This window comes from Mastacembelus armatus, chromosome 8 (assembly GCF_900324485.2).
Source record: "Mastacembelus armatus chromosome 8, fMasArm1.2, whole genome shotgun sequence".
In the NCBI taxonomy this organism is placed as follows: Eukaryota; Metazoa; Chordata; class Actinopteri; order Synbranchiformes; family Mastacembelidae; genus Mastacembelus; species Mastacembelus armatus.
The window spans coordinates 18,092,459-18,107,633 of record NC_046640.1 but is presented as its reverse complement, the minus strand read 5'-3'; the positions used below and the strand labels follow the sequence as shown (position 1 = coordinate 18,107,633).

The following is a 15,175-nucleotide window of genomic DNA, read 5'->3' as shown; positions in this document are numbered from 1 at the left end:
TAACAAGAAAAAGAAATTTGTGATCACATGAAATATATATTTTTCATACTGTAACAACCATTGGCCAGCGATAAAACAGCCAATAGTGTTCTGTGCCCTGTATCCCAGTTTGTGAGAAGTTTAAAACGCTCTGATCTTAATTCATTCAAAAGTTGTTTTAATTAGATTTTAGTTCAATTTTAATTGCTAATACTATGGCATGAGTTGTTGGGATTTTACGATAATGGGTTTTTGTGAGACGTATAAATCGACTCTCGTAACTGTGACTACTGGGCTTTCGACTACTGGGGAAAAGGCACTATGGTCACGGTGTCATCAGGTAAGATTTGTACCGTTTATAATCTAGTCTTGAAACTTTCAAACTGAAATTTCATGTTAAGTTATAGTTTAACTTTTCATCATACCAAGCGTCCACAAAACTGTATTAGCCCAGTATGTATGTATGTTCATTTATCAAATAGTGATATTTCTGTAGGATGCAATGATTGATGTTCAGATTTGGTGTATTTTGGGCCATTAGGCAGATTTAAATAGACAGTGGGGATAATCAAATATTAAGGTAATCGCTTTGCACTAGGCATTAGCAGATGTAGTCTTTTTATACTAACAGCTAAGTAGATTCAGCACTGTGTTACTGGGGTGCTTTTGACTACTGGGGAAAGGGTACAGCGGTAACGGTTACATCAGGTAAGAAAACTATTTAATGTCACATTAAATTGCTGAGCGTAAACAAAAGCAATACATTTTTGTAAGAAGATCCCAACAACTAAGATTACGGCTGTTGACCAAATTTACACATTAATTGCTTTGATTTTAAAAAATGACTAATGATTATTGGCAAACTTTGGAAACCATTCGTTACGGAATTTATCAATTTACAATTATTTTTTGTTATATTTAAAATAAAAATAACATAAAATACCACAAATAGTATTACTGACAGAGGTTAATCATAGCACATCAAACAACGTTTCAATAAATGTAATAGAGAGACGTAAAGGTCTGTGCACTGTTCTACCGAACTGACTCGATATTTTTATTTTCTAATTTAACTAACGCTTGATACAATGCAATGTAATTCATTTTTTAATGTTGTTTTTTAATTACATGTTCGTTTTTTTTCAGCATCTCCAACTGCGCCAACTGTTTTTCCTCTGATACCATGTGATTCTGGGTCTGGAGACACAATCAGTCTTGGCTGTCTTGCCACCGGCTTCACACCGTCATCACTGACCTTCGCATGGAAGTTAAATACAACTGACTTGACCGACTTCATTCAATACCCTGCAGTACAGAAAGGCAACGTCTATACAGGAGTCAGTCAAGTCCGAGTGAGGAGAGAAGACTGGAAGTCCCAGAATTCATTCCATTGTGTTGTGACACATCCTCAAGAAAACAAGGATATTTCCTTCACAAAGCCAAGTAAGACCTATGCTAAGTCTTATATACAGATATGTATATACTCAGATATGTATATTCATATGTACACCTTTACAGTAATTGACTTTAACGCTAGCAGAACTGATAATATGTTTTAAAATTGCATAGTTTAAGGGTTTTGAAAATAAAGGCATAACTATCTCATCAGTTTAGTTGTAATAACAGATAGTGTAATGTTTAATAAGCTGAAAATTGAGTGACTTGAAGCAGAATATCATAAACATAATCCCTCATTCAAAGAATGTTTTACATTATACACAACAGTCAACATTCACTTATATGCTGCCTCGGGTAAGGATAAGAATAAGGTGCTTATTAACTAATTTAGAAATGATAGAAAACAATCTGCTTTAATATGTCCTTTAAAAGATACAAACACAAAGCACAACTTTAAAAAATAAAACTCTCACAATTTTAAATTGCATGACAAATCCTTAAACAATTTAAATATCCAATTCACAAACCTAACAGTGAGGTGGAAGTAGGTTGAAGCTTGCTCATACATATTCACCCTGTTACTGTTTTATTTTTTTTATTTTATTCTTTACTACTCTGCTCTAAAACCTTCTTTTCTGCATACTCCTAGTTCTGCTTAATTTCTGCCTGCCCTCACTTTTGCTATATGTTGATAAATAACACTCATAAAATCTATTTGCTTGCCTGAACAGCCAGTGTATATGCAGAAGTGAGCATTGCTGTTCAATTACGTAATATTTTACTATAAAACTTATTTTCCTTTTGATTTTCTGAATACCTTAGTAACAGGTGTTCATTTGAGTATTTGTAATTACTATCTAGATATGTGCAAGTTGCATAACTTACAGTGGTACAGCAAAGACTATTGGTTATATACTGATTTTACAATAAATCTAGAATATATGAACACCGTAGAACATTATTTGTTGCTGCTTCTGCATATATATATGTATTATTCTCTGCTTCTGCATACATATATTTGTGTATATGTTTGTTTTTCAGGTGAATTTTATCAGATGCCAACTCTTAAAGTATGGGCCTCCAATAAGGATGAGAGCGAAGCTTCCTTCTCCTGCTTTGCCAAAGATTTTTCACCAAACACTAATGAGATCAAATGGCTGAAAAATGAAGAGGAAATCCATAATGAAATCTATAAGACTGAAGTACCTGTTGCAGGAACAAAGTATAACAATGGATCTCTGGTGTACAGTGCAGCAAGTGTTCTCATAGTTAATTCCAATGATGTACAACAGAATACAAAGTTCACTTGTGTGTTTAAAGGCAAAAATGAAAAAGGACAATTTGTGACAAATTCTTCTGTGATCTACAACACTGATTGCAATCGTAAGTAATGTTCTTTTTATTTAAAATTTGAATGTAAATTTGATATAAATTTTAATGACTTTGTGGCCATTTCTGTTCAGTAATTTTCAATTAATTCCTCACACAGCTGAGAGTCCAGGGTGTTCTGATGCAGATGTGGAAATAAGCATCACAGGTCCCACTCTTGAGGACATGTTCTTGAACGGAACAGGAACTGCAATATGTCAAGTCAAGATAAACAAGCCAAAAGTTATCAGGATTTATTGGGAGAACGAGAAAGGAGATGAAATCGCTGGTTCCTCAATGACCCCATCTAATGGAAGCCCCAAGACAGTGAGTCTCCCACTTGACGTCACATATGATGAATGGAGTGAGGGAATGAAGCGCACCTGCGTTGTGGATCATACAGGCTTCTTGTTACCAAAGAAGAGGACCTATGAAAGGAAGTCAGGTAAGAAAACTACAAGTCTGTATTTGATTCCTCTTCTCATACAATCAAACATATTTGAGTAGCATTTTTACATGTACTTTGTAGCAGATATTTTTCACAGCACTCTAGGTTCTTTTAACTCTGGCACAGGGCCTAATTGTTCTCTCATGCTTGCAGGAGGACCACCTCAGCGTCCTTCAGTATTTATGCTGCCTCCAATAGAACATACTAAAAAAGAAACCGTGACCCTGACTTGCTATGTGAAAGACTTCTTCCCTAAGGAGGTTTTCGTGTCTTGGCTTGTTGATGATGAGGCAGCAGACTCAAATTACAAGTTCAGTACTACAAATCCTGTAGAAAGCAATGGATCCTATTCTGTGTATGGTCAATTATTGCTCAGCCTTGATCAGTGGAAAAACAATGACGTGGTTTATAGCTGTGTAGTTTACCACATGTCTGTGTCTAACGCAACCAGAGCCATTGTCAGGTCCATTGGATACAGAACATTTGAAAAAACCAACCTGGTCAACCTCAACATGAACATCCCTGAAACATGCAATGCCCAGTAGATGTTTGTGCGTCCGTGTTTTCTGCTGTTTGTTGTTTAATGTTTGTGTGTGATTTGACATTGTTTTTGTCTTGTTAATGCAGATTCAAAATCAAAATAAAAAAAAAAGCACTTTGCAACTGTGTTGTTGTTTGTCGCATGCATTCCATGTCAAACCTTTGAACTGTGTAACTGTCAAGGTGCTATCCTAATTCAGTTCAGCTGTGACTTTTAAAGCCCACTGACAATTTCAATTCCAAAACTTCTACATCATACGAAACTGAAATAATACTACTACCATTTCCCAGGCAAACATTTGATTGAGTATATTACATTTGTACACTTTTGTGTGTAGATGGATCATTAAGGCTGCGTGTGTAACTAATCTTTGTGCATGTGTGTTTCCTCCACTGGGTCTTGCACCCCAAACACAAGGCAAATGATTGTTTAAGGATTAACTTCAGGTCTGAGGTCTCTGACTCAAACAATGAATATACTGATTCACAAGCCAAGCCATGTATGCCTCACCAATAATGGGGTCTTTCAGAAGCAAACCAGGATTACTGTAATCAGCATTTTAGGACATGCAAAACTTCAGAAATGCATTATGATACAATATGTAACAAGAGAAGTGTCTTTTTTTATTATTTTATTTTGACAGTTGTCTATTTCATAACTGGATTAATTCATTGACTAATAGACTGAAACCACTCTGACATATGAAGCTATAAAATGTTTTACCTCAGTGTAGAAAAGCAATTCTAACGACTAACTGAATAATTACTTCATAGTGCACGCAGTGTTACTCTTTTCCCCCTGGAAAATTGCCATGGAGACAGAAGAAGATAACATGGGAAACACAGCCCTCATCTTCATCCTTCTCTTCCTCATCACTCTGCTGTTCACCGTTGGGACCACTGCTATCAAGGTGACAGTGAGTTGACATGTTACATTTCTGAACAGATTTGCATGTACGAGAAAAAGCATAAATTGGTACATAATTATATGTGTTCGAAGAACCAAGGCAGAAACTTCTGTCCCACAATCTTACACAATTGATTGACAACAGATTCATAGGAATACCGACATGAAAGAAAAACAGTGTCAGTAACACATAATCATCATAATTTATACTCAGTTGTCACCTCATAATAATAGGAACACCAACCTAATTCAGTACAATACAACAGTTGTGCAAAAAATTCTACTTTCATGAAGGTGTACAATGACCATTTAGGAGGCTGCAATTTGTAGTGCTGTTAAACTGTAAACTGATCAAACCAATCAATCCACAATGCTCCAAACAGTTTCAACAAAAACACTATTTCTGACACGAAGGTAGAATTTATTGCAGTACTTTTATTAAACTGCATTATGGAGGTGTTCATACTGTTAAAAGAAACACACCACAACTATCTACTATCTCAGTAAATAGTTAATTCAATTTAAATGCTCGATTACATTTGTGCACTACTACACTTTACTACACAGTATTCCCACAGAATCCGTGTGAAGTCATATATATATTATATACACACATATAAAGATATATATTTTCTTTGTACATTAAAGGAAGCATTTGCAATATTGGATATTGTTTATCTTTGCTATTTATGTTTCGATGAATGATTTGTCAGTGGCCCAACTCTTACATCTTGTTTTTGTTAGAACTTATTTACCAGTCTGATGGTCAGCAACTAAAGCTTTCAGCCCTAATGCCACTCGAGTGTTACAAACAACTCTGTAGTAATCAATAGTATTCCAAATTATGTCTTAGTGAAAATATGTTTTGTCCATAACATTGTCACTTTTCAGTTTTTGTTTTTACCTGTTTCTTTTATTATTTATGTTCAATATTACACCAACATATATTTTCACTCACATTTAAGGAATCAAATGTTAATATCATATATATATATATATTTATTTTTAATTAAAGTGCATGCATGGTGCATTTACGTAATAATGAAACAAATCTGGCTTTACAAACATCTCACAATGGCTTTGAAATCCAAATCCAGACATAAACATTTTATATAGATATATAGGATATCTTTGCAAAGAGGTCAGGCCTAATATATGATTTCATTGTGTATGGTTTTTTTGATGATTTGTATAATGTTTTGTGTAAAACATTTCTAATATAACCACTCATTTGTGCAATATTACTAATTGATCATTTTTGTTGTTTCTGTATTTTCAGGTTAAATGAAACAAGGTGAACTTTCTGAAAAAAAAAAAACTTTTTCTTAAAGCTTCAAAGTGTAACTGTAAGTAATCATGGCTGTCTTTTTTTTTTTACATTGTAATTAAGGATTTTTCTGTCTTTCTGAAAATAAATCTTTAGATGATATCACTGATACTGTTCCCCCAATTTTTTTCTCTTATATTATGTCAGCATTTTTCATAGTGTTATATCTAACATCTTATGTTTTAATCTGTAATATGTTTCTATGTTCATTACCTCCCTAGCACCTGGTATCATCAGCCCATATTCAACTCAGTATGTAAATAGAGATTTTGCAGTTGATTACTTTTGAGTCTATTAATAATAAACTTGAAAACCAAAACCTTTAGCAATGTCATGAGTATTCATGTAAATCTATGTAAAAACATATATGAACTGAGATATTTAAATGTGCGCTCTGTCTTTTACTGGCATAACCACACCTCACACCTGGTGTCTGTGATGCACCGTTGCTCTTTGCATTGTTTCACTTCTGCATTTTGGTACGATTTGGGACTTGGGTGTTACTCAATGCTTCCGCTTGCTGCTAGCTCTGATCAATCTGCCCTATCATGCTACAACATCTGTGCAACAGACTTCCAGCCCTATCTCCACCTGACTTTAAGACACCAGATACTGTAGAAGTACAACTCTGCCCTCTAGCCTAAACACAATTACACTTAGACTTGAGACTAAACAGTTGGATACTTGACCAAATTCTGAAGGTACGTATAAAGTGAAGAGATCAAAACAGCATATCTTAAAATACTCATATTAAACCATCAGAATGAGGCAAATAAAAAATAATCTCTGCTCTATCTCAGCACAGAGGATTGTCTCTCCAAACATCACACTGCACCCTGTTTGGGAAGAAACATTTGGGGCCACACCAGTCAAACTTCTCTGCACTGTAAGTGGCTTCTTTCCAGACAAGTTGAGGGTGGAGTGGAAACAGGACAACATACCTCTAACAACTAGACCCATCCAAAGGAAGCTGCAGACTGTGGATGAAGTGGGTATAACCTTCAGTCTGAGCAGTGAGATTATTTCTGGAATTACTCAATGGGAAAAAGGCTCCACTTTTACATGCAATGCAATTCACAACAACAATGATATGTTGACAAAAACAATTAACATTTGTCAAGGTGAGACATAAGGCAACTACCCAGCAGCATTAATATGAAAATTGCTTCTCGAAATTGTTTTAATTAGATTAACATGTATGGACAAACATTTTTTCCTGCAGTGCATGCAAGCACCACTCCTTTCATTCATGTGGAGATTCCCAGTTTCAAAACAGTAATGACGGCAGTTTCAGAGGTGAAAGCAACATGTTTGGTCAACACTGTTTTTAAAGCCACAGTGACCTGGCTGTTGGACGGGGCTGAAGCACCAAGTGGCACCGTGAAGCAAACTGTAAATGCAACTCATGTAGTCAGTGAAGTGACAGTTTCTTTGAGTCAGTGGAAATTACTCAAGGTTTTAAAATGTAAAGCTGAACATCGGTGCTTCCAATCCATTGAAGAGACCATAAATGTATCAGGTAAGAAGCTTAGAAAAACTCAAAATCAGGTGTGCTGTGAGAATGAAGAAACTAAAAAATAACACTGTGTTGTTTTCTTTCTGTATCATCTAGGACCTACAGTTCCAGCTGCATCAGTGGAGATTGGTAGATCTCTCCAACATTTGCTAAAAGGAGAAACTGCTGTGCTCAAGTGTGACATTAGCAAACTGGCTTTAAGTGAATTCTACATCACCTTTCAAGCCAACAGTGTGGATATTTCTGGCAAACAGTATGTTGAGCTCCCTGAAGGCACAAGTCTCCAGTCAATCAGTCAATATTTCTCTGTCCCTGAAACACACTGGAACAAAGACACAAGTTTCACCTGCAACGTAAACCAAGGTTTCTCCCACAAATTTGAATCATCATCCACTGGCAATATTTTTGGTGAGACTTATTACTCTTCTTTTCCCTTTGAAATGTGATACGTTGTTAGTCAGTACACTTCTCTATTAAAATTAACTGATAATTTGACTGATTCATTCATTTATTCCTTTGTTGACTCATATTTAGCTGAGCCATCAGTGGAACTAACTCTGGCTCCCAGTGACACATCAGGACCACAGAAACTTTTATGTTCTGCATCAGGCTTTGACCCTAAGATTAAATGGCTTGTTGAGTCTCAGGAAAGATCTTTGATAAAGAGTCACATGAGCATGGGTGCAGATGGACTTGTAGCAGTAACAAGTCAACTTGACATCACTGAAGCTGATTGGACAACAGGGAAGCTCTGCACTTGTGAAGTGTCTGACGGGTCTCCCCAAAAAAAAATTCAAAAGACCATCAGCATCTGTTCAGGTGTGTGCTCACAGCCTCAGCAATTGTCTAAAATAGTATGACCTGTCCAAAGAGGTGATACTGAGTGAATTTGAAGAATTATGTCTTTATGTTGTCATAATATATACTAATCAACCACAACCTGAAAACCACCTACCGGTAGTTTTTAATGTTGTGGTTGCTCAGTGCATACAAAAGGCCTTTTACAATCACATTATTTACTGAGGATTTGGTCTTAATTCCTGATTCTTTTTTCTTGTATTTTACCATATCAGCTTATTCAAGCACCACTCCTTTCATTCATGTGGAGATTCCCAGTTTCAAAACAGTAATGATGGCAGTTTCAGAGGTGAAAGCAACATGTTTGGTCAACACTGTTTTTAAAGCCACAGTGACCTGGCTGTTGGACGGGGCTGAAGCACCAAGTGGCACCGTGAAGCAAACTGCAAATGCAACTCATGTAGTCAGTGAAGTGACAGTTTCTTTGAGTCAGTGGAAATTACTCAAGGTTTTAAAATGTAAAGCTGAACATCGGTGCTTCCAATCCATTGAAGAGACCATAAATGTATCAGGTAAGAAGTTTAGAAAAACTCAAAATCAGGTGTGCTGTGAGAATGAAGAAACTAAAAAATAACACTGTGTTGTTTTCTTTCTGTATCATCTAGGACCTACAGTTCCAGCTGCATCAGTGGAGATTGGTAGATCTCTCCAACATTTGCTAAAAGGAGAAACTGCTGTGCTCAAGTGTGACATTAGCAAACTGGCTTTAAGTGAATTCTACATCACCTTTCAAGCCAACAGTGTGGATATTTCTGGCAAACAGTATGTTGAGCTCCCTGAAGGCACAAGTCTCCAGTCAATCAGTCAATATTTCTCTGTCCCTGAAACACACTGGAACAAAGACACAAGTTTCACCTGCAACGTAAACCAAGGTTTCTCCCACAAATTTGAATCATCATCCACTGGCAATATTTTTGGTGAGACTTATTACTCTTCTTTTCCCTTTGAAATGTGATACGTTGTTAGTCAGTACAATTCTCTGTTAAAATTAACTGATAATTTGACTGATTCATTCATTTATTCCTTTGTTGACTGATATTTAGCTGAGCCATCAGTGGAACTAACTCTGGCTCCCAGTGACACATCAGGACCACAGAAACTTTTATGTTCTGCATCAGGCTTTGACCCTAAGATTAAATGGCTTGTTGAGTCTCAGGAAAGATCTTTGATAAAGAGTCACATGAGCATGGGTGCAGATGGACTTGTAGCAGTAACAAGTCAACTTGACATCACTGAAGCTGATTGGACAACAGGGAAGCTCTGCACTTGTGAAGTGTCTGACGGGTCTCCCCAAAAAAAAATTCAAAAGACCATCAGCATCTGTTCAGGTGTGTGCTCACAGCCTCAGCAATTGTCTAAAATAGTATGACCTGTCCAAAGAGGTGATACTGAGTGAATTTGAAGAATTATGTCTTTATGTTGTCATAATATATACTAATCAACCACAACCTGAAAACCACCTACCGGTAGTTTTTAATGTTGTGGTTGCTCAGTGCATACAAAAGGCCTTTTACAATCACATTATTTACTGAGGATTTGGTCTTAATTCCTGATTCTTTTTTCTTGTATTTTACCATATCAGCTTATTCAAGCACCACTCCTTTCATTCATGTGGAGATTCCCAGTTTCAAAACAGTAATGATGGCAGTTTCAGAGGTGAAAGCAACATGTTTGGTCAACACTGTTTTTAAAGCCACAGTGACCTGGCTGTTGGACGGGGCTGAAGCACCAAGTGGCACCGTGAAGCAAACTGCAAATGCAACTCATGTAGTCAGTGAAGTGACAGTTTCTTTGAGTCAGTGGAAATTACTCAAGGTTTTAAAATGTAAAGCTGAACATCGGTGCTTCCAATCCATTGAAGAGACCATAAATGTATCAGGTAAGAAGTTTAGAAAAACTCAAAATCAGGTGTGCTGTGAGAATGAAGAAACTAAAAAATAACACTGTGTTGTTTTCTTTCTGTATCATCTAGGACCTACAGTTCCAGCTGCATCAGTGGAGATTGGTAGATCTCTCCAACATTTGCTAAAAGGAGAAACTGCTGTGCTCAAGTGTGACATTAGCAAACTGGCTTTAAGTGAATTCTACATCACCTTTCAAGCCAACAGTGTGGATATTTCTGGCAAACAGTATGTTGAGCTCCCTGAAGGCACAAGTCTCCAGTCAATCAGTCAATATTTCTCTGTCCCTGAAACACACTGGAACAAAGACACAAGTTTCACCTGCAACGTAAACCAAGGTTTCTCCCACAAATTTGAATCATCATCCACTGGCAATATTTTTGGTGAGACTTATTACTCTTCTTTTCCCTTTGAAATGTGATACGTTGTTAGTCAGTACAATTCTCTGTTAAAATTAACTGATAATTTGACTGATTCATTCATTTATTCCTTTGTTGACTGATATTTAGCTGAGCCATCAGTGGAACTAACTCTGGCTCCCAGTGACACATCAGGACCACAGAAACTTTTATGTTCTGCATCAGGCTTTGACCCTAAGATTAAATGGCTTGTTGAGTCTCAGGAAAGATCTTCGACAAAGAGTGACATGCGCATGGGTGCAGATGGACTTGTAGCAGTAACAAGTCAACTTGACATCACTGAAGCTGATTGGACAACAGGGAAGCTCTGCACTTGTGAAGTGTCTGACGGGTCTCCCAAAAAAAAAATTCAAAAGACCATCAGCATCTGTTCAGGTAAAATTAAAATATCCACAATGATATTGATTTAGTGACAAATAATTATATTCACACTTTTTCTGAATAATCCTTTAAGAATTTACATCATTACAAAATCCATGTTACAGTTTCTGTCCTTTTAATTTTATGTTAATTTTTTTCAGTAACTCCAACATCATCTCATGCAGTTGGGGTATATGTTCAGGAACCACCGTTCCAGGATTTTGAGAACAGTAGACAGGTGACTCTCACCTGTCTTGTGGTTGGCACTAATCTTAAAGATTTCTCCATCACCTGGGAAGTACATGGGAACAGATATTCTGTGGATAGACATACTGCAACACTGCAGAGTCACCCCAATGGCACAGAGACTTTACAGGTCTTCTTCAATGTGTCAGCGGATGACTGGCATGCACATAAACAAGTGTCTTGTGTGGGAAAGCACCGATGTTCCAATCAGAGCTACGCAGACCATGTAAGCAAAAGCAAAGGTAGGGTTATATGTAAAAATCCTAATATTTTTATTTTTGTAATATGTCTGTTCCTGAATTCTTTGAGAGATTCACATATTTCAAGAATGCAAGAAAACATGAACCCTTATTTACTGCTGTCTTCTTTTTGTTTCTCAAGCCCTGTATCCTCCAACAGTGAAAATAATACAACCAACAGACTCTGAGCTTTCTACACCAGATGTGGTTCTTATTTGCCTAATTTCTGGATTCTTCCCTTCTAACATCAAAGTATACTGGGAAGAGAATGGCCAGAAAGTCCCATCGACTCGTTACACCAACAGTCCAGCATGGAAATACACAGGGAGCAGCAATTATTCAATGAGTAGCAGACTAAACATATACAAAACTGAAGACAAGAGGTCTAACTATTCTTGTGTCGTCAGACATGAATCATCTCAAGCACCTTTTGAAAACACTATAAAGAATGTGTTTGGTGAGCTGGTAATTAAATGAAGCTACTACTTATGACACCTTTGTATTACGTAAGCTCAAAAGTGAAGGAGAAAATAACCTTTAAAAATTTATTTAAAGTGATTTGAAAAAATTCTGCTTTTAATTTCTCAGAGGAATCTAATGTAAATGCCCTTCCTAACTTAAATTTGACAGACAGAAATTCTTCTATTTTCCCCAGCCACTGTGACCTACAGCAAACCTTCAGCCACCTTGCTTCAGGGTTCAAAGGAATTTGTGTGCCTGGTCTTAGGCTTCAGCCCCGCACCCATTAACATCACCTGGTTTCTTAACAATTCCATGGAACATCTGGACTACAATACCAGTGAGCCCCACAGAGGCCCAGATGGAAAGTTCAGTGTCCAAAGTCATCTTCGTCTGACCCAAAGAATCTGGTTCCCTGGAGCAGTTATCTACTGCAGGGTGACACATGTAAACACCACCCTATACCTGAGTATATCTAACCCAGGTGCTGATTTGTTTACTGATCTATGTCTCTACTGCACATTCAACATTTTCACAATATGAATCATTTTGATGACTTTTTAAACCCCCTCATATCCCTTCCTCCAGTCATTATCCAGCAACTCACAAATCTCATTTTCATTTATTCAGACGTTTTGGACAACTGCAGCTTCTTAGATGACATCACAGATATAGATACTAACCTTGACACAGAAGTGGAAAGTTGGTGCATGATTGTCACCTCCATCTTGTTTTTAATTGCCATTACTTACAGTGTCTTGGTTACACTGAAGAAGGTAACAGAGCAGTGTGGCACTTCCTACCATTTATATACTAAATATCTGGTACATTTAAAATTGTCATTATTCTAGAATATTAACTACTTTTTATATTTACATGCCAAACAAACCATTTGTCACCAGATACTGACACTTTACTTATGTTCTTTCCTCTTTAGACTAAATGATGATCACAGGACAGATCGCACTTGATTCTCCAAATGTGGACTTAAGGATTTTTGATGACATGTAGTGTGGCATTGTTTTTAATTTCTTTCTTTATAAAGTTTCTTTTTCACTAACCGTTTCTATCATCATCAATTGCTATGATATTGCTTTATACTAATTTTTATGATTCAGTTATGCGCTTGGCATGTTATCTATAGAATATGTAGGAAGAAATGAGAAAATAAAATGAATAAAATTACCATAATAATGGCAAAATATTGTATCTTGGACTCTTTATTCCATTTGGAAAAATAAAAGATTCAAAGATGTAAAACAAAGTTATTCATTATTTGCAGCATCGACTGCAATAAAACAAATAATATCCTGACCGATTTATTTTTCAAGGACATGCTCAGTGATGGTTTGTATGTTCACAGTACCAATGCCCTGTATTACTCAGACTGTCCACAAGATCGAGACAAAGCTCCACATGTAGTAGAAGTACAAGTCACTTCTGTGAGTAATTTCAAAATGCTGCCATGTCTTAACTGAACTTAATTTTTTTTTCATACAGAGCTGCATTAAATTGAAAATACAGTATTTCAGCATATCTTTTAAGACATATACATAATCATACATACACTGTTAATATGGGCACACTGCGTTGAAGCTGCACCTTTGTGTACCTTGTGGATTTAAAAGAATTCACAAAGGATGACAGTAATCTCTTTCAGAGTTACTATCAGCTACCTCTTACGTGATCTGGCAATATGTGTGCCCTGATTGGCCGGGGACCCCATGGCAGCCAGTCCAAATCTGTGACGCTGTTGCTGGGATGGAGTCATAGCATGCTGCTGTTAGTTTAAGTTTCAGAGGGGGAAGCAGGGCACAGTGCCCAGCAGACTGTCTGAAAACGTCTCCCTCTAACAGCGCCAAAACCTCCTTTTTATGCCTACCTGTAGGCCCTTGATTGATCCATCCGTTATGGGCACATATACCAGGGATGAACAACAACCAAACATCCTCACACATCCAGAAGAACCACCTGTTCTTCTACAGCTACTACTGTGGAACCACTGAGGAAGACAATCAACCACTAAGTCTCCAGTGGGCAACAGTACAAAGTGACAGTTGTACTAAACAGTTTTACCAACATTAAATGTGTGTGTAAAAAAACATACACGTTAGCCAACTTTAGCTAGGAAATAAAATCTATACGTTGTCTTATCTCAATGATTCTGATTTATCTAATCTAAACGTACAGTTATGAAGAGAGAATACTATATACCATTTATGCTAACAGATTCCTTTAAATATTTCAGTGAACCTTTAAAACACCAAAGTGGTGTTATTCAGAGGTGCAACCCCAAAGTCCAACCATGTGAGCCTCATTATGCCATTACTGTATATTAAAAAAGGGCCACATATGGTCCGTCTGTCCTGTGTACTGCAGGCTTCCATCATTTTAATTCTAATACAGATCAAGCTGTGCAAAAACAGAGGCAATGCCTTGGACGTCAGAGACATAAAGAAGATCTCAGAGGCATGATATGACCAACTTCACCCTATTTAAAGAGAATTTAAATTTAAATTAAAAAAAAAAAAAAAAAAAAAGCAGAACAAGGAACACAGATTATTTCCTGTGTTGTACCGAACACTAACATCGCTTCCTTTCTCTAAAGTAGGGGTGGGCAACATATGTTCACCAAGTTCTGCTGCCCTGTTTGTTTCCCATCTGTCCCTGCCCTACCCACTGCTGATTATCTGGATCAAGTGTGTTCAGTCAGTCAGAAGCTGGAAGATACCATCTCAGATGACAGTGGAATGTGAGAAGACAAAGTGAAGAGATATCTTCCAGTTTCTCATTAAACACTGCTGACTTCTTCATTTTAAGATACTGTTTGTGCTTCCTTCCTTACCCCGTGTAATCTGACAATCACTACATTTTTCTGAATCAAAAGACAGCCTGATGACAGCAGCTGTGCTGTGAAAGTGGCTATGCAGACATTTAAAATGTGGGATGAGAGAGAGAATTTCCCATCCATCAGTTTCTAGTGGTTTCACACAGACAAACAGGGAAAACAGGAGGTGCTCTTTTTTAATTTTGGGTCAAAACTATACCCAAAATTGTGCAGTTCTGCTATGCAGGGCACTTAACATGTGAGATGAAGCAAACTCCAAGGCAACATGCTCTCCCTTGTGGTAGTACTGTAATCTGCATTAAGTGCAAGAGTGATTCAATCGGGTACTATGATCTTCAATGGAAAACCAGTAACAAGTCTGA

The 15,175-nt window shown here is 37.0% G+C and overlaps 1 protein-coding gene and 1 gene segment (V, D, J or C); both read left to right on the top strand.

Moving 5' to 3' along the window:
- The first annotated feature begins 250 nt into the window (after positions 1–250).
- On the top strand, positions 251–3,856 carry LOC113140312 (immunoglobulin heavy constant mu-like). The segment is given in 5 exon segments: positions 251–319; positions 1,126–1,422; positions 2,419–2,760; positions 2,867–3,190; positions 3,347–3,856. Coding segments are annotated over 5 exon segments (1,374 nt in total).
- A 2,072-nt stretch (positions 3,857–5,928) lies between these two features.
- Positions 5,929–13,171, top strand: LOC113140310 (uncharacterized). 3 transcript variants are annotated; one of them, XM_026324138.2, is made up of 15 exons: positions 5,930–7,088; positions 7,190–7,486; positions 7,580–7,891; positions 8,018–8,302; positions 8,557–8,853; positions 8,947–9,258; positions 9,385–9,669; positions 9,924–10,220; positions 10,314–10,625; positions 10,752–11,036; positions 11,183–11,509; positions 11,649–11,963; positions 12,162–12,449; positions 12,596–12,741; positions 12,903–13,171. In XM_026324138.2, the coding sequence occupies exons 1-15, from the start codon at positions 6,731–6,733 to the stop codon at positions 12,909–12,911; spliced, it is 4,125 nt and encodes a 1,374-aa protein (XP_026179923.1). In that variant the 5' UTR covers positions 5,930–6,730; the 3' UTR covers positions 12,912–13,171. The 3 variants fall into 3 exon arrangements, with proteins under 3 accessions (XP_026179926.1, XP_026179923.1, XP_026179925.1); XM_026324140.2 differs by lacking the exons at positions 12,596–12,741; positions 12,903–13,171 and having other exon boundaries at positions 11,649–11,971; positions 12,162–12,304; XM_026324141.2 differs by lacking the exons at positions 12,162–12,449; positions 12,596–12,741; positions 12,903–13,171 and having other exon boundaries at positions 5,929–7,088; positions 11,183–11,493; positions 11,649–11,809.
- Positions 13,172–15,175: the final 2,004 nt, after the last annotated feature.